The 19,694-nt window shown below is 42.7% G+C and overlaps 1 protein-coding gene across 5 annotated transcripts in view; it reads left to right on the top strand.

Annotated features, from left to right (window-relative positions):
* VDAC1 (voltage dependent anion channel 1) overlaps window positions 1-19,694 on the top strand; it is a 30,488-nt gene that overhangs the window by 3,602 nt on the left and 7,192 nt on the right. The window contains exons 1-5 of one of the 5 annotated variants that reach the window (XM_077825093.1): window positions 990-1,038; window positions 10,332-10,401; window positions 11,249-11,298; window positions 15,188-15,340; window positions 15,436-15,488. In XM_077825093.1, the coding sequence (XP_077681219.1) occupies window positions 10,335-10,401; window positions 11,249-11,298; window positions 15,188-15,340; window positions 15,436-15,488 (323 nt within the window). In that variant the 5' untranslated portion in view covers window positions 990-1,038; window positions 10,332-10,334. Of the gene's footprint in view, window positions 1-989; window positions 1,039-1,083; window positions 1,106-1,545; window positions 1,607-1,952; window positions 2,054-10,331; window positions 10,402-11,248; window positions 11,299-15,187; window positions 15,341-15,435; window positions 15,489-19,694 lie in introns of those variants that run through there. The other 4 variants (XM_077825095.1, XM_077825096.1, XM_077825094.1 and 1 more) reach the window with 4 other exon arrangements.

The raw sequence follows: 19,694 nt of genomic DNA on the forward strand, positions 1-19,694 counted from the left end.
ATCCAAGTTAAACCAGAACATCTGGGGGGGGGTGGGGTAGGAAAAAACAAGAGGAAATAGTCTCCCTACACACACATTGCCTGAGTCCATACAAAACGCAGCTTCTAACTTTATCTTCCACGTCTGATCCAGCACAACCTTTCTGTCAAGTGTAGTGCTGACTACCACGCTGCGTACACTTAAGCATGTGAAAAGCTTTATTTCCATGAGTAACCCCTCCGACTTCAGGGACTACTGATTGGAGTGAAGTTACATATGTCTGTGTTTGCTGGATCGGGGCCTTAGATTGTAAAGTCCTTGGGGCAGGGAGCATATTTTCCTCTACATTGGGTACGATGCTGTATTCAATAAGTGAATGTTTTCCCTTTCTGGTTCTACCCCCAGCACCAGGATACCACGGCTGGGTAGCAGACAGGGCAAGCGGCTGTGTCTTCAGTAAAAAACAGAAGCCGAAACAAACACGCGCCCTGTTGCCACTAGACCTACAGAGGACACCATCACCCGGGTCCACGGTTGACCTTAATTTTTCCCCTTGAACGTGACAAGAGCAGGGGGTGCTGGAACAATTTGAATAGTATGTGTATGTGTGTGTGTGTGGGGGGGGCCCTGAGAGCCATTGAACCAAACTGTAGAACCCTGTATAGGATGGAAACCCGCTTCAAGGCAGGGGGTGAGGCAGCACCCCCACTTCCAGCACCTGTGGACAAGGGCTAGCATGCCCTCGAGGACGCCCAGAAGCTGGAGGTGGAGGAGCCTTCTGGGAACAATCCTGCCCACCCTCTGCCCGCCCTAGGACTCTGCCCAGCACCGGCTCTTGAAACAGGGGGAGCTGAGGAGCCTCCCGACCGTTGTCAAGCCCTGCCAGGCCTCCGCACCCCGCTCCGGGGCGAGCCCGCCCAGCCCAGCGCGCAGTCACGTCTGCCGGCCGCCAGGGAGCGCCTGAGCGGCTCTCGCGGGCTCCTGCCAGGCAAGGGCCGCCCCTTTCCCGCCCGCTGTCACTCAGCCCCGCCGCCGCCGCCGCAGAGCCCGGCGAGCAAGGTAAGCGCGTGGGCCGGCGGCGGAGCCGCTCCGCAGCCGCCTCCCGTCCCGCGGCGGGGCTGCGGGGGTAACCGGGCGGAGGCGGGAGAGCGAGGCGGCGGCCGCCTTTGCCGCCCGCAGGGGCAGGCAGGGTGGACGGGGCAGGGCCGGGTGGTGCCGTGCGAAAGCCCGGTGCCATCGGTCGCGCAGTCGGCAGCGGAAAGCCAGGCCCTTGCCTGGGAGGAGGTGGGGAGGGGCTCCCGGGAGGGGCGCCTGGCCCGTGCACCAGCTGCCCTGGCTCCCGAAGGACCCAGCCGGTCGCCCCCCAGTCACCGTCGGGGCTGGTGCAGTCACGCGGCACTCAGCCTGGGGAGCTGGCACCGGTTTTAGGCGGCGCCCTCGGTTTGCCAGCCGGGAGCCTGCCCGCCGGCTCAGAGGCAGAGAGGGAGGGGTTTGGAGGAGGGTGTCGGCAGCTTCCTTCCCCACCCCGTAACCCCCGGCAGGAGGTGACCTTCTCTCTGGGGAAGGCACGCTCAGCACTGTGGTTTACCTCGATGCATTATCATTGTGCAGGCCCCAACAAGAAAATGTAAGTCGGCTTCCTGGGGAATAACTAGGCTTGAGTTGGTTACATCTCAGTGCAGGGCTGTGCTAGCTGATGCAATATATACATTGTTTTCACAGCCAGGATGATAGGGCTATAAATATAGTGCCTACAAATCCTAACTTCTCCATTAGCAAGATTTTATTGTTCATTATCTATACTGCGTTTATAACTGTTCTTGATTGGATTTTGGGCTCTAAAACGTCCAGTATTTTCCTCTTCTCCCCCTCCCCCCCACTCCATGCACTCTGAATGACCTTAATGCCCTTTTCATGCCTATTTTTTGAGGCTTGACGGTGATAAAAAATACCGCTTGCTGTTTATCCATCAGGCTGTTAAAACTGCAGGATCCTGAAATGTGAACTGCTTCAGCTGGTCTCAGGAATGATATGAGGAAATTCCATAGCAGTTAAGATTTGCATGTTTTAAAATGTATGTGGAGGCAAAATAAAAATATTTTTTCTAACAGTTTAAATATACAACTATATATAACCTTTTTCTGAAACCAATGTCTAGATGATAACCTTTGATATCAGATGGCTTTTGATCCTTTAAGCCATGACTTGCAATATGGTTAATATAAATGTGAGCAATAACGTGACAGAGTGTTGGTTATACTAGGATACTTGCATGCAGTGGACAAAATTCTGTCATTAACCCTCTGTGCAGTCACTTTGATTTAGATTGAGTTGTAAGTTACTAGGTGCTAATCAATCTGAGAGTTGTCTTGAAGGTAATTGTCCTTCAACCCTTGAAGGGTGTTCATGTTTCTGAATGGCCTCGCTTCCTGAGGTGTGTACTTCCTTTTCCAGATAAAGCAAAGGCCACTGGCTATGTCTCCACCTATATGGCTGTCTTGTATGATAGCATGACTCAGCACAGAGTCTTTAATGGCCAGTAATTTGCCTTATTTTAACCAGCTCATTATCTTCCTTATTCTTGTGGAAAGTGTGAATAAATGAAGGGGCTTAGTGGAGTTCCAGAAGTTAGGAAAATTCAGCATGAGATATTTAAAAGAACACACAAAAACTCCAACCCCCAAAATACTTGTAATTTCAAAAAAAATTATTTATATTTTAACTGTATTTTAATACTGGGGCAATGGGCTAGTTTGAGAATGCTAGGGACTGAATTCCTTTATCCTCAGAAAAGGCTCAGCCTTGTGCAGCAGCCATGAGTTTCCCCACCCTGTCCTGTCACAGCTGTGACCTGGAGGAACTATTTCTGATGGCGTGAAGTAGCTCTGTCTCCATGTACTTTCTGTCTTTGGCCTTTAGTTAAAATAAAATTGGAGTAGAACGGATCCATGCTGTTGAGTTAGTCAGGCTATTTCTAAAGAGCAGTGATAGTGATACCAACAAAAACTGTTCTGATTCTGTGTTGCATTCCAGATTGCCTTGTGAGGATCAGAAATGAAAATTTTGTTATTCCCTGGTATGAATTGTGTCAGAATCTCTTTGAAAACTCTTTTTAGAATACAACACCTGCTCCAACTTTACACAAAAAGTCATTTATTTGGTCCATCATTTTCTGTACTCCTTTTTCTTCCATCCAGCCTCAACTTTTGTCTGATTGAACAGTTGAGTCTGAATTGGGTATGGCAACATGAGTGATGTCCCCAAGTCAGTATTGTGACTTCCCTGCAGGATGGTGTCGGCTGAATCTAAGCAGCGAGATTGCAAAGCCCAAACATACATATTTTGAGAACATGGCAGATGAAAAACATAAAGGAGAAAATCGATTTAAGATTAAATATAGTAAATGCTTTTCTACAGTGTGAAAGGAACGAGCAAACAAAAATACCCTGAAGGATCAGATATTACCCTCAATTTTAACTAGTCAGGCCCATTGATTTGAGGCAGCACAGATGTAATAGAGGATATAAGAAGACCCAGAATGTTTAGGGAGTGCTCTGTCCCTTCTTCAGTGCTTTACCCATGCCTACTGTGCCCTCTGTACCTGGTTAGTTTGCACTGCATTGGTGATATAGTTGTGGTAACTCAGACTTTACTGGCCAGCTAATTAACTGTCCTAATTCTGTTCCCATCCTTGTGCTGCCAGTGATCACATAATTGCTCACTGCTTCCTAAACATGTATTTGCATGAACAGTTGCTAATGTGCGGGATTTTATTTGTAAAGAATAGGATCCTTGGGACTTGTTCGGCTTTCACAGCTTTTTTAACTTTATTTGCCACAGAGGGGAGAGCAGAACTGTATCCTCTGTTTTTTATTTAATTAGCATCTTAAACTTTATAAATAATAATAAAAACTGTCTTAATTAAAATTGTATTACACCCATGTAACTCAGATCAGAATCACCTCTTTCTTTAATTCCCTAAACACAAACATCATTGAACTGTTCTTGTAAATGTGTGCTAAAGGTTTTTTTAAAATGCTCATTGCTTGATTAATCAAAGGAGACGCTAGAGTATGTTAAATACATCAGTATTTAAGAACTAAATAAATTACTTATTTGGATGATAATGTAACTAGTTTGAGAGGGTTTAAAATGCATAATATTTGCTAAATAAACTAAGAATAGGGCCCTTATGCTGCACACAGTTCCATGAACTCAATGTGGGACTAAGGTTCAAGTCCCTGCTCTGTCAGAAACGTCCTGTGTGATCTTGGGAAAGTCATCTAAATTCTGTGCCTCTGTTCCCTATCTGTTAAATGTATCTCCCTATCTCACAAGAGTATTGCAGGGATATTGCTCAGATACTACGGAAATGGGTGCCATATAAGTACCTTAGCTAGTTTGACTCTGCAAGGGCTTAGTGGTCCTCCTGTGTGGAACAGCTTGCAGGCTTTGGACTTATATTTGAGTCATTATGGTATATTGATTTCAGTGAAATTACAAGTTGGGGCAAAATTTGGACTTTGGTTTCCCATTGATCCATAGTTCAGAGTCTTCATAAATATGTGCATTTAGGCCCAGGTCCTGCAAAGACTAACGTGTTTCACATTTGACTTCACTAGGATGACTTGTGTTTAAAGTTAAGCATGTGCATAAATCTTTGCCCTGATCCAAAGCTGATTGCAATTGTGACTTGAATGGGCTTTGTATTAGGCTCTTAAATTTCTTTTAAAACACGGCCTGGGCAGGCTTAGTTATTTTTTTCAACTGCGAGTAGTTTTTTGAGACCCTGAAGTCTGGTTTGTTTTTGTAATTCTGTAAGACAAACCCACCATCCCTCATGCTTTTTGAAAATTATTAGTAATTTGTAAATTATCTCATGGCCAAAGAATCCAGAACATTGTTTCAAGTTGTAACTTTCTAGCAACTATTTTGAAAATTAATCAAATTTCTTAGAAAGAAAAGGAGTACTTGTGGCACCTTAGAGACTAACCAATTTATTTGAGCATGAGCTTTCGTGAGCTACAGCTCACTTCATCAGATACATACCGATGAAGTGAGCTGTAGCTCACGAAAGCTCATGCTCAAATAAATTGGTTAGTCTCTAAGGTGCCACAAGTACTCCTTTTCTTTTTGCGAATACAGACTAACACGGCTGTTACTCTGAAACCTGTCAAATTTCTTAGGTTTGTGGACTGTAAGGGACGAGGTCCTTGATTCGCTTTCCTTCTTATGCAGAGAGATTGACATACTATCACAAATTATGAGACAAATGACAATGTGGTTTGTACAGATAGTTCAGTGAAATCTATCGTTGGCTTATATCATGGCACAAAGTCTGCCTTTAAGATGCTGTAAAAATGTGGAAATGGTAATCGGAAATCCTTTGAAATTCAATAGGGATCACAATTTCCAAGAATTGTTGCATATGTTCAAATTTATAAGTGAAAATTAGCCTGAACTGAGGTCTAAATCAAGACATCCTTACTCATAGACTCCCACTAACTTTGGTCCTGCATGGGTTTTTTTCCTTCTTATTTTTAAATTTGTGGTATATTTTCCACCATAGAAATATTAGTAAAACTGAAGGAAAAGCCAATAGTCTATGCAGGGAAAGTTCCAGTATCATAGCAGAGGCATGTTGGCTGGTGGCTAGAGTCCTGGACTGGGATCAGGAGATCTGGGTTCTGTTCCCAGCACTGCCACTGGCCTGCTGGGTGTTCTTTGGTAAATCGCTTTGCCTCTGTGCCTCAGTTTCCACATCAGTAGATCTCAATGTAATAGCTAGGTAGTATCCTCATTATTAATTATATCGTTTCAGCCTCATTGTGGGAAGGGAGGCTGCTAGCAAACGCGTATTTAAAATTACTGGGTAAAAAAAACCCCACTTTGTATGACACTCAGGTAAATAAATGGTTGTTTGCATGTAGTTGGGTAACTGCTGACACAGGAGCCCAAAATTGTGCTGTACAATGAAAACTTGCCAACCTCACAATATTTGGAAACGTTTAGAGCTAGATTTAGCCCAGGTGGAACTTTGACTTCAGTGGAATTTTCTTAACTAGGGTTGAATTTGGCCCCTGTTGTCTACAATAAGTAGAAGCTGCTGCACACTCTAAAGCAGTGGTGGGCAACCTGCAGCCCGTGGGCCACATGTGGCCCATCAGGGTAACCCGCTGGCAGGCCGCCAGACAGTTTGTTTACATTTGCATGACCGCCCGCAGCTCCCAGTGGCTGTGGTTCGCCGTTACCGGCCAATGGGAACTGCAGGAAGCAGCGCAGGCCGCAGGGATGTGCTGGCTACCGCTTCCCACAGCTCCCATTGGCCAGGAATGGCAAACCCGCGGCCACTGGGAGCTGCGGCTGGCCATGCAAATGTAAACTCGCGGTCTGGTGGCCTGCCAGCGGGTTACCATGACGGGCCACAGGTTGTCCCCCATTGCTCGAAAGGAAGCTTCCCATTTTTTTCTCTTTTGACAATTCTGAATTCAGTGCTCAGGTTACTAGCTCTACTGTGAGCCAGGCAGTCTGTTCAGAGTTTCCCCATGTAGCTATCAGTGCCTCAGTGACTCCAGTATTTCCTACCGTTTAAGTCTTGGCCTCCTATGAGCAGGGATTGAGTCACTTAGTAGTTTTATGATCTATACACACAGCAGGATGGGGATAAGACCAGCACATTCAGTTTCACTTGTGACATAGTCTGAGTTCACCTCCTGGTATTCCAGAGGTGAAAGACGAGGGCATGTGCTTGGTATGTCCTTCGTCCCTGGCCCTTTATTCCGGTTAAGCATGCTGCAGTCTTATACGATGCGATGGATTTGTTTTTCTCCTGTAATACAGTAGGCCTCTGTTGACAAGCTAATCTGAACAGAAATAATTATCTTTTCTTTGTCACTGACAACAACAAGGTTAACTACCACCTTATACACAGAATGTTTTTTCACCAATTTTAGACACCTCTTTCTGTGTTACTTAAATGATTTGCCTTACAAATAGATTTACAGTGGACATGGATTTAGCATTACAATATTATTTCTTAATTATAGTGATTGCATAAGAGGAGACTAGGCATCTGTCACTGCCCTAGAACCACAGGCAACTGCTGCATTGGAGCAGCATGTCACAGCTGATTCATCAGACAAGCATGGCTGACTCTCCCTGATGATAGCTTCTTGGGGATAATATCTTAGAACTGAATCCTGGGGCCTGCCTCCGTTCTGATACTTTGTGTAAGAGTAACTGCGTTACCGTTAGTGGAGTTGCACAAGGTATAAGTGAGAGCAGAATTTGGCACTCTGGAGTTTTATACAGGAGAATTATTACAACTATATAACTCAAACAATAATATTAGCACACAGTCTGGTGAAAACAAGTTAGTGTAACCTTTTGATTTTAAGAAAACCAACTGAACCAGTGTGCTCATAAGTGTGTATTGGAAATGCGTATGGATACTAAAATGCTCCTTGTACTGAGAGCAATTAGGACTTCTGTCCAATGACAGCAGATGAGTTGCCCTTCACAGCAATCCTTACCTGCTTTTCAAATGTGGGGATTTTTAATACTGTGATTTGCTGCTGCTAGGTTTTGGATTCTAGTGAGATTTGGCTGCTATTACTGGAAAGTGGCATTGTCTAAACTGTAAGTGGTCCTGAGTCTGAATCATCTCAATATGTCCAGGATTCTGGAATTGCTGGGCCTACCTTGACTCTGTTTTCTGTGAAGTGAGCTGTGCACTGAGAGCCATAGTTGTGCTATGTTTTTAAATTTGGTGACATGTTGCGGTCTGCGGAGCAGAGGAATTTTTTTAAAGTAGAAACATCAACGGATTTGTAGGCTGTTTGTTTATTTTTATTTTTTTGCAGAATCACATCTGATCAATTTTTAAAAATGGTTTTCACTGTTGGGAGTGGAATTAAATCCCGGCTTTCATGCTGGGGGGAAAAAAAAGGCGCAAAATTCAGCCCTAATATTGTAAGCAGCTTCAAATCTTTTGGAATATGGCCTGAACTTTTTATTAACCATTTAGCTGCTTGATGTCAGCCTATCATTTCTCAGATACTTTGTGATGCACCCGACTAATAAAAGGTTTTCTGATGTGTGTTTATTGTAGCTGTGTTGGTCCCAGGATATTAAAGAGATATGGTGGGTGAGGTAATATCTTTGATTGGACCAACTTCTGTTAAACAAGGTTTAAAAGAGAACTGGATAAATTCATGGAGGTTAAGTCCATTAATGGCTATTAGCCAGGATGGGTAAGGAATGGTGTCCCTAGCCTCTGTTTGTCAGAGGGTGGAGCTGGATGGCAGGAGAGAGATCACTAGATCATTACCTGTTAGGTTTACTCCCTCTGGGGCACCTGGCATTAGCCACTGTCGGTAGACAGGATAGTGGGCTGGATGGACCTTTGGTCTGACGCAGTATGGCCATTCTTATGTTGGTGAGAGAGGTGGAAAGCTTGTCTCTCTCACCAACAGAAGTTGCTCCAATAAAAGCTATTACCTTACCCACTTTGTGTCTCTAAGGGTCTTTTGATGTATCCAGATACAATGTACTCTGGGTAACTGAATCTGGATCTGGATCTTAATACGTCTGTTATGCACCCTTATATACTACTTTATGTGCATTCTGAGAAGACAATTCAATTTGATTTCGCTACCCCGGCTGTTTTGTACACGCTAGGATAGGGATTCTTCACTTATGTAACAGCAGGATCCTATTTTGGCAGGCAACAACTTGTTGAAGTGAATGCTTGAGGGTTTAAGTGGCTGTTTAAAAGTGCCTGCCAGGTATTAATGGGTGGCGAAGCTCATGTGGAAACAAATTACATCCAAGTCTGAAGCAAAAAAAAAAAAGTAAAAGCAGCACTCTTGTGTGCGTGGGATTGGTGTCTTTTTGTTTCGTTATGGCTTTAGGTCTTATATTAAGGCATCGTTTTGAGTCAGGATTGGTTATTCCTGGCAGAAAATTCCCTCTTATCACATTTGCACTCTCCTTTACTGGAAATATGTTATTAAAGTCACAAAACCAAGAAGGATCTTAGGAATATGAAATCCTACTGCAATGTCTGGTATTGATAGGCAGGGAGAAACCATCAATTTTGTGGTTTTTTAAATTGTCATGTGTGGGGAATAGTGAACTTCTGTATGAGGGAAGAAGGTCTGTAAAACTTCAGGTCTGCTGACTTCGACTGTCCCCTTCAAAAAAACGAAACAAAACACGTCAGGCTCACAGCTTCATGTCTTGGTGATTTTTTTTTTTTTAAAAGGGGAGGGCAGTTTTCTTTCCCCCTGGCATGGCATATCCTACAAACCTCTGTGGGTGTGGGGAGCAAGGGGAAATGTGATGAATCCTTTCTTCTTGCTGGTAAGTATTAAACCAGCAGGGGCAAGTTCTGCTGAGTGCATACAACCTGAAGAGCTGTTTGAAAATCTGGGCCAAAGCCTATGGTTCTCAGGGTATCTGTGCCAAACAAAGCTTCTCATACAGTCACCTCTCCCAGGCTCCATTTTCCCTCATCTCCTGGCAAGGCCTCAGAGTTTGCATGGTGCTCTGATTTTGTATCTAGTTGGTATGGAGGGGTAGCCAATGGCTGCCTGTTTGGGTGTGTTGTACGTAGCCACTCTACTCCCTATGCAATCCCCTCAATTCCAGTTTTGCACAGTGAATTCAGTTTTTCTTCCCACTGGGCAACAGAAGGGAAACGAGGGTTCAATGTCTAAGGAGGTTTAAAAATCTGATCCAGGAGCAGCAGTGATAACCAAGTAAAAGAAAGTTTAGGGTAAAGAATAGCCATTCATAGATTTTTTTTTTGCTGGCATGAATTGTATCCTGTTGGACTATGTAACAGAGGAGCTTACCTTACTCTGTGCTTGGAATCAGATCCTCTGAGTTGGAGGGATTTTGGTGCAACTGACTATAGAGGTTAGCCCACGTTAGGAATGTTCTGAATTAAACCTGGGTTGCTCACAGTCCCGATTGATTGTGATACTCACCTTGATTAATGGCAAGTAGCGAACATAAAGAGAATCTTCAAAAACCAGGAAGTAGGTCATGCAGTTCTTGTAAAAGCAACAGCATTTAATTGTCTTCAAAGGCACAGAAAGTTTCTTCACATTTTACTATCCTTTTTGTATTTGTTTTGCAGACTGTTTCTGATTCAACATGGCATATATGCCTCAGTGACTAATACTGGCCAATAAAGAAAATATCAGTATCGTTGCCGATACTTTATCCAGCTCTATAGCTAATTGAGAGCTGATGGTTGGAAAAAGGAGAGTGGCTGTACTGTAGGAGTTTTGCTTAAATTATCTGCTAGAATCTAAATATTGTAATCTCTGTTGTTGTTTTTGCAGAAAATGGCTGTTCCACCTGCTTACGCTGATCTAGGAAAGTCTGCCAGAGATGTTTTCACCAAGGGCTATGGTAAATAATACCAGGAGGAACACAGTTTTTAGCACTGAATAACCAACTCCTGAAGCTGTCTTCCTAAGATTTTTACTCTCTTCCCTACTAGAAATTTCAGTACATTCTATTAGAACTCATTACCTGGTTTCTGCTACTGTGGTCTCTATAGGTTATTAATGAAGAACCAGTAATCCCAGGAACTGGTCAACCAACAGACCTGTTGCAAAACCTAATAACTAACTGAAACCAGTGGCAACCAATTGAAAAATCTCATCTGAAATTTCCACCCAGTCTTAATCAGACTTGTTTTGAGCTGGTGACAGCTTGACTGCTAATTTGAGTGCCTTCTGTGATGAAGACATTTTAAAGTATTTTGCAGATAATATTTGGGTTCAGGCTGAGCTTTCTGGCTGAGTTTGAGTATTGGAGGAACTGCATCCCACAAGCTGAGATTTAGAGTGATGTCCGTCCTGGCTGGTAAAGACCAATAAGGGAGCTTCTTGTTACTCATGTTGAACATTACCTTACTCTATGCATGGTATCACTGAAGTCAATAGGGTTATTTGTGGAGCAAGGTACTCCTCAGTAGTAGTAGAGGTATTCCAGTCTAGCATTGTGTAAGTAGCACCACTGAAATCACTAGGACTAGTGTAGGAAGATGCTACCTAATATGAATATAAATGGCAAAATCTGTCCTGGCAAACAAGTAATAGGAGCAGCTGCCGACTCTTATATAAATCCTAATTTTCTTAGATGGTTCAAAGGAGATGTAGCTGGGAGCTGTAAGAGATAAAACAGAAATGCTGTTTTTGTATCTTGCTGTTTCAAGCTAATGTAAAATTCTTGTTTTTTTGCCATCTTTTAGGATTTGGATTAATAAAACTTGATTTGAAAACAAAATCTGAAAATGGACTGGTGAGTTTGGAAAGAGAGAACATTAGTATCTATCAACTATATGTTTATTATGTCCCCATTTCTAAAAGTGGAAAAATATGAATTTCACACCTTTTACACTCTGGATTATATTATAATGTGACTATACTATGATTTGCAGTTATCTTTCTGTAATGAGGTATGTATGACATAGTAGTTATGCATCACTTGTATAAAATACTAGTTATACCTTGCATTTTATGAGAGCAGTTAAATTACAAAACGACTTAATTTTTTTCCTACTTGCTAAAATTTCAAGGTTATCATTTCCACTCTGATTGCCATTTTAAAAAATTCCTCCCTTTTCGTGGGTGCAATTTTGGTGAATAGACTTGTAGTATGGCATAATATTTGCTAGAGAACATTGTACTATACAACGCACCATCCTTCTGTAAGAGAATTCTGGAGAAAGGGCTCCAGAGGAGATCTTGGCAATTACAAGCCAGCGAACCTCGTTTCAACGCCAGGCAAATTGGTAGAAACTATAGAGAAGAACAGAATTGTTCAGACCCACAGAGAAACATGATTTGTTGGGGAAGAATCAGCATGGCTTTTGTAAAGGGCAATCATGCCTCACGAATCTATTAAAATTCTTTGAGGGAGTCAGCAAGCACATGGATAAGGGTGATCCAGTGGATAATAGTGTCTTGGATTTTCAGAAAGCCTTTGACAAGGTCCCTTAACAAAGGCTCCGAAGGGAACTAAGTAGCCATGGGGTAGGAGGGAATAGTAAGGTTTGCAGATGATACAAAATTATTCAAGATAGTTAAGTTCAAAGCAGAATGCACGGAGTTACATAGGATTTCTCACAAAACTGTGACTGGGCAACAAAATGGTAGATGCTATTCAGCGTTGAAAAGTGCAAACTACAGTACATCCTCACTATAATGAACATGTCAGGATCCACACCATTTGTTCATTATAGCCAGAGGTTCATTATAGACAGTAAAAGAGTCCTGCCACCCATGGGCGGCGGGTAAAATAGGCCGGGGAGGCTCTGCCTCCCCTGGCACTGCCGCAGCCACTGGACCCCCAGTTGCAGGTTTGGCGGGGGAAGTTTTTGCTTTATTATGCCCCAGGCAGGTTCTGGGGAAGCTGAGGAAGTGGTATGTGCTATTCAGCTTCCCCGGGTTTATCAGTAATCTCCCTGGACTCCAGAGAGACTACTGAGGCACCCAGGAAGCTGAGTAGCAAATACCGCCTCCTCAGCTGCCCTGGAACCTGCGTGGGGCATATCAAAAGCTTCTTTGCGAGAGTGAGAGCTTTTTCCCACAGCGGCTTGGGGTCTGGGGAGGAGAGGTACAGCTGTGCCTGGCCCCAGGGCTCCTCTGAGCAGGTGGGGTGTGTGTGGGGGGGGGGGGCGGGGGAGGTTTACCTCCTGGCAGGTGGGGTGGGGGCTTGGGACTTCAGTTGGCCTGGGGCTCCTCTGGTCTGGAAGGTCTCAGGGCTCCGGCCAAGGGGGGGGCTTGGGGCCCTGGCTGAGGTTGGGGGGACACTTGGGCCTCTGGCCAGCCCAGGGCTGGGGTGATCAGGGCTCCTCCAGGTGGGGGGCAGGAGGACATGGAGGGGTCTCAGGTCTACGGCTATGGGGGTGTGTGCACGGTGGGAGGAAGGGGCAGAGCCGGGGACTAGCGTCCCTGAAGGGGGGGCTCCACCCACCAACTAGGCTGCCACCCACAGGAGGGGGAAGGGGGCAGCTGACAACTCCTAATGGGCTGGGATTTCATATTCCTGAGGTTTCTTATCATGGAGGGTGTTATGTCAAGGGTGTACTGTAATGCACATTGGAAAAAATAATTCCAGCGGTACATATGCAATGATGGGTTCTAAATTAGCTGTTATCACCCAAGAAAGGTCTTGGAGTCATTGTGGATATTCTCTGAAAACTTCAGCTCAATATGCTGCAAGGGTCAAAAAGGCTAACAGTATGGAGGGGACTATTATGAAAGGGATGGAAAGTAAGACAGAAAATACTATAATGCCACTATGTAAATCCATTTTATGCTCACACATTGAATACTGTGTCCAGTTCTGGTCACGCCATCTTACAGAGGATATAGTGGAACTGGAAAAGGTTCAGAAAAGGGCAACAAAGATGATTGAGGGTATAGAATGGCTTCCATGTGAGGAAATGATTAGGGCTGTTCAGCTTAGAAAAGAGACAACTAAGGGGGGGACATGATAGAGGTCTATACAATCATGAATGGTGTGGTGAAAGTGAACAGAGAAGTGTTGTTTACCTTTTCGCACAATACAAAAACCAAGAGTTGCCTGATTAAATTAATCAGCAGCAGGTTTAATACAAATAAGAGCGAGTACTTTTTTAGACAACGCGCAACTAATCTGTGGAATTCATTGCCATGGAATGTTGTGATGTCCAAAAGTATAACTGGGTTCATTAAAGAACTGGATAAGTTCATGGAGTCCATCCACTGCTATTAGCCAAGATGGCCAGGGATGCAACCCCATACTCAGGGTGACTCTAAACCTCTGACTACCAGAAGTTGGGTCTGGAAGACAGATGGACCACTCTATAATTGCCCTGCTCTGTGTGTTCCCCTTGAAGTTCTGGTGTGGACCACTGTTGCAGACAGGATTCTGGGCAAGATTGGACCATGGTCTGACCCAGCATGGCAGCTCTTCTGTTCTTATGTAAACTGTATTGTGATGTGTAATCTGTAGAGAGTATGAGTGTGTCCGATGGACTTCAATAAAAACGGGAGCCAGAAGACAGAGTAATAGTCCCTCCAAAACCCCTCTGGAATTTTATTCACCTTTCTTTCTCACACACCCCAGGATCTCCTACATGTCCCCAGCACTAGTTGAAATTTCCATGGCCTTTTTTGATGAATCTGATGATTTGCCACTTCATCTCTCCCCCCGCCTCCCCGCAAAAGAATAACATTTTGTGAAAATGTTCATGAATTCCCCCTGCCCCCAAGATTAGAGTAGTTCTGTTCCCACCCCTCCAGTTTCATCTCAAACTCCATCCCTCCTAGTACCCCTGCTAAGGGATGTCCCAGGGAGTACCCCTTTTCCCAGTCTCTCCTTAAAAGAATGCAGAGTTTTCCCTATTACTTAAGGGTCCCTAGGAGTGCTCTGTGTTCCTACTGTCTGTGCTTTTTTTAGGTCAGGCTCCCTGCCCAGATGATGATGAGGGGATTGTCTTTCCCTCTCTACCCAGCTGAATAGGATGAATAGAAAACTTCATGAACTCCAGCTTGCAAAGGCTGCTGATTCGACTTCCCCCCCCGCAGACTTTGAGTTGGTTTTCAATAAAGTGTTCAGGATTGAGCCACTGCTCTCTGGGAACCTATGTCTGAATACCATTTCGCAGCATTGTCCGTCACTTGTTTTAAAATAAAGCGTACATGCAGTTGGCTGCTGCTGTGACTTGTAACATCTCTTCTTCACTGTGTCAGAACTTCTGAAATGTGATTTCCCCCCCAAAAATGTCTGAAGAATTGATGCATTTTTCTCTTTGTAGCTTATGCTACAAAATAAGCATTAATTGTTATTTGATTGCTTGCTTGAGCTGATTGAAATACCTGATGAAAGATGTAGTTGAAGACTTGAGAGAGAAATTATTTTATTTCACAGGCTTTATCTTGCATAGTAACACTTGAAATAGTGTCTTATTTTGTGTTATGTCAGCAGAGAAAATTATTCACACACCCATCACCAGTGCATTCCTTAAATGTGAAGCATTCTTATTTTGCAGTTTTGTCAGAGCAAGCGTATGCTTATATTAACGACAAGGAAACAAATATAGAAAAAGCATTTGGGAAAGCATTGTGATGCTGAGTACTCCCCCAAATTACTGTAATCAGTACATTCTGCATTTTTATTTATTTATTTTGCTTTACTTTAGGAATTTACAAGCTCAGGGTCAGCAAACTCAGAGACAAGCAAAGTTACTGGCAGTTTGGAAACAAAATACAAATGGGGGGAATATGGCTTGACGTTCACGGAGAAGTGGAACACCGACAACACACTAGGCACAGAGATTACTCTTGAAGATCAGGTAACTCTTAGCTCACAAGCCACAGTTTACCAATTCACTTATCACAGTCTCCTTTTTAATTATAAATGCAACTGGTGAATTTCTTTTCTGTTCAGCTTGCACATGGACTGAAGCTGACCTTTGACTCCTCGTTCTCTCCTAACACTGGGTAAGAAGTGAGTAAGTTTGCATGGGTGAACAAAAAGGGATATTTTGCTTGTTTTTATTTCCTGAATATTGGCTTATTCTTTTACTCCCTCCAAACTGAAGTATAAGAACAGATAGCAGGTATGCCCTGAACAATCAAATCACGTCACATCTTATTAAATCTTGGAATTGAAAATTCTTTTTTTGACATTTATAAGAAGCAAAGGATTAAGTACAATAATTTGAAAATTATAGTCCAAACTGGTGTCAGGTGAAACACTTTTTTGTTTTGGTCATTGTGACTTAATGCAGTTCATATCATAAGATGTACACTTGGCTACTATCTGAACAGGAAAAACCCTGAACAAATCAGTTGAAGTACTCAGATTAATGAGCACTGCAAGCCATTTGGCTGCCTGCTCCAATAACTCAGTTCAGTAATTGGGTTCTTCTTTCAAGCTGGATGTAAAGCCTAAATTCTTGCAGGCTGTAACATGGTTTGGGATTGGATGAATGTTTTGGTTGGTGTGATTGGACAGTGACATTTTATATGGGCCAGGAGGATAAGGCAGCTGTTGGTTGATTTCCCTCCCTCACACAAACAAATGTTGTGATGATTGAGAATATCATGCAGATTTGCCTCTGAAAGTGGTACATGGCACTGCAAGCGACCAAGGCATTTCACCCCAAGTTGCAGACCTCATGTTCTACCTTTCAAATTGCTTGCTATCCCATGTGCAGATAGTATATTCAGTTTTAGTTTTATAGCATAATAAGTAGGGCTGTCGATTAATCGCAGTTAACTCACGCGATTAACTCAAAAAATTAATCGTGATTAAAAAATGATTTGCAATTAATCGCACTGTTAATAGAATACCAATTGAAATTGTATTTTTTGGATTTTTTCCTACATTTTCAAATATGTTGATTTCAATTACAACACAGAATACAAAGTGTATAGTGCTCACTTTATATTTTTATTACAAATATTTGCACTGTAAAAATGATAAAGAAATAGTATTTTTCAATTCACCTCATACAAGTACGGTAGTACAATCTCCTTATAATGAAAGTGAAACTTACAAATGTAGATTGTTGTTACATAACTAACTGTGTTTTGGGGTTTTTTTTAAGTACAATGTAAAACTTCAGAGCCTACAAGTCCACTCAGTCCTACTTCTCGTTCAGCCAGTCGCTAAGACAAACAAGTTTGTGTACATTTACGGGACATAATGCTGCCCACTTCTTATTTACAATGTCACTGGAAAGTGAGAACAGTCGTTCGCGTGGCACTTTTGTAGCCGACATTGCAAGGTATTTAAGTGCCAGATATACTAAACATTTGTATGCCCTTTCATGCTTCGGCCACCATTCCAGGGGACATGATTCTATGCTGCTGACGCTTGTTAGAAAAATGCATTAATTAAATTTGTGACTGAACTCCTTGTGGAAGAATTATATGTCCTCTGCTCTGTTTTACCCACATTCTGCCATATATTTCATGTTATAGCAATCTCGGATGATGACCCAGCATATATTGTTCATTTTAAGAACACTTTCACTGCAGATTTAACAAAACGCAAAGAAGGTACCAATGTGAGGTTTCTAAAGATAGACCGCACTCGACCCAAGGTTTAAGAATCTGAAGTGCCTTCCAAAATCTGAGAGGTATGAGTGGTGGAGCATGTTTTCAGAAGTCTTAAAAGAGCAACACTCCGACGTGGAAACTACAGAGCTGAACCACCAAAAAAGAAAATCAACCTTCTGCTGGTGGCATCTGATTCAGATGATGAAAATGAATATCCATTGGTCCGCACTGCTTGGGATTGCTATCAAGCAGAACTCATCATCGGCATGGACGCATGTCCTCTGGAAGGGTGGCTGAAGCATGAAGGGACATATGAATTTTTAACACATCTGGCACATAAATACCTTGCGACGCCGGCTACGATAGTGCCATGCGAACACCTGTTGTCACTTTCAGGTGATGTGAACAAGACTTAGGACTGAGTGGATTTGTAGGAGCTACAGTTTTATACTGTTTTGTTTTTGAGTGCAGTTATATTTTTGTAATAATTCTACATTTGTGAGTTCAACTTTCATGTTAAAAAGATTGCACTACAGTACTTGTATTAGGTGAATTGAAAAACACTATTTCCTTTGTTTTTTACTGTGCAAATATTTGTCATAAAAATAATATAAAATGAGCACTGTACACTTTGTATTCTGAAATCCATATATTTGAAAATATAGAAAACATCCAAAAACATATAAATAAATGGTATTCTATTATTCTTTAACAATGCGATTCATTGCAATTAATTTTTTTAATCACTTGACAGCCCTAATAATAACCTGAAGTTTTGTTGAAAATGAATTATTACATCATCGGATTTTAAAAATAATCATGTATGAATGGGAAATTGTAGCTCAGCAGTTATCTCACAACAGTTCCCCAGACATTATACCAGCTGCCTTATAATTGAAATGGGGATTCCTCTGTGGAGGGCCATTAAAAATTATCTGAATAAACTGGGCCAGAATCAGGTGTGATTCCACTGGTTCAGTAGAATTACACAAGACATGAGTTTGACCCATCTTTTACTGTCCCTTCCTTCCTGGATGAACCTATTAACCACGAATGGGAATTTCAGACACGCTCAGTGTTGGCCTGTCTTTGTTCCCATTGCAGTCGTGAGTTTTACTACTGAGTTCAGTGGAAGCAGAGGTAGGCCAATGCTGAGTGCTGCTGACAGTCTTTGACTTCCACCTCCTACACTTCTGCAGAAGAGAGGACCTCAGAAGAGAACATCAGCTGAGCAATGCAAAGTTTAAGAAGTCCTGAGAGTAGAAGGAAGGGTGCAGTCTCTATAAAAGTGTGATACAGGCAAGTTTGAAGCCATTAAAGTGAAAGACTTTTTTTTCTTTCTCCCCAGCTGAAGTAGAACATTACTTTGACATTTCAATTAGATTGAGCCATATGTTTGGAATGACTCTGGGAAGTGACCAAGTAAAGTGGCAGAAGAAACTTTTTGATACAATTTCCCCCAAATTTAAGTTTGTTGATGGAATGAACTTGTAAGTTCAAGGGAATGAAACGATCTTAAAAATGACAGTCAAAAATTCTGGAGTGTGAGTCCACCAGATAATGAGAATCTGCTCCCTTAACGTAAACAAACCCAAGGAGGTGTAAGAGAGAGATGCATTGGACAAGACTGTAGCAAGGAGCAAGTGACTCCAGGCAGCAGGTCTGTCTGTAGGTGTAACTCTATGTTGAAAGATACAAGAACAGTATAGGGGGGCTCAGCATGCTCCTTTTGGCTTTCTATTCTAATGTTCTAGGTCCTGGTACTAGTCTTTAAAACCCTTAACAGATTAAGACCTAACTCTCTGAGAGAATGCCTCTCCCTCTGTGACCCACTGAGTTAAGAGAGCACAAGATAAAACTTTCCAGGGGCAGTGTTGGTCTTGAGCCTATTTTCAGATCACGATGCAAGACCCACCCTGTTTGCGCAAGCCTCCCTCAGTAATGGGTGTGGTAGCATGACACAGCATAATTTCTTTTAAATGCAAAGAAAGAAATGCTAAGTAAGAGTGACGGATAAGAGGGGCTTTGTGGATTTAAGATTATGCATTCTTGAGTTTGCATTTGGTGCCTAATGCATTTAGCACATCTGCACTAGAAATGCAGATTGATGCATAGCTGCCACAAGACCCAAATTCCTCCAACGTCTTCAGAGTTTTACTTAATCCATTGAAAAACTAGACTTATTTGCAACACAGATGGCACTGTGGGGTGAAGACCTCTGTGGTGTGAAGGCCCCGCAAAGCAGCAGTAAGCTGAAAGGTTAATAGTCACTGTGAAAGAAGGGTGGTATGGTAGAGCATTTGTTTCCATAGACTGGCTCAAAAATTTCTACTACTCAGAACTATCCTAGTTTATGGAAAAGGAGATATTTCTGTGAGTAATGTTGGGGCAAGACTGGAAAATACTTTTTCAGTTGCCAGCAGCTCCTTATTGCAATGCTCTGCTGACCTCTCCTGAGAGATTACTAATGGAACAGCTACACTTTTCCCCCCTCCACCAATTTTCATGTTTAATGGAAATGTTCAAATTAAAAATGTTTGCAATAGCTCAGGGTGGCTGTACAATAATGGGAATAGCTATGAGGTGGGAGGCGGCAGGAGTTTGATTACTTGAACTTCTGAAAATTTGTGATTCTTTATA

Source organism: Eretmochelys imbricata, chromosome 8, assembly GCF_965152235.1.
Source record: "Eretmochelys imbricata isolate rEreImb1 chromosome 8, rEreImb1.hap1, whole genome shotgun sequence".
NCBI lineage: Eukaryota > Metazoa > Chordata > Testudines > Cheloniidae > Eretmochelys > Eretmochelys imbricata.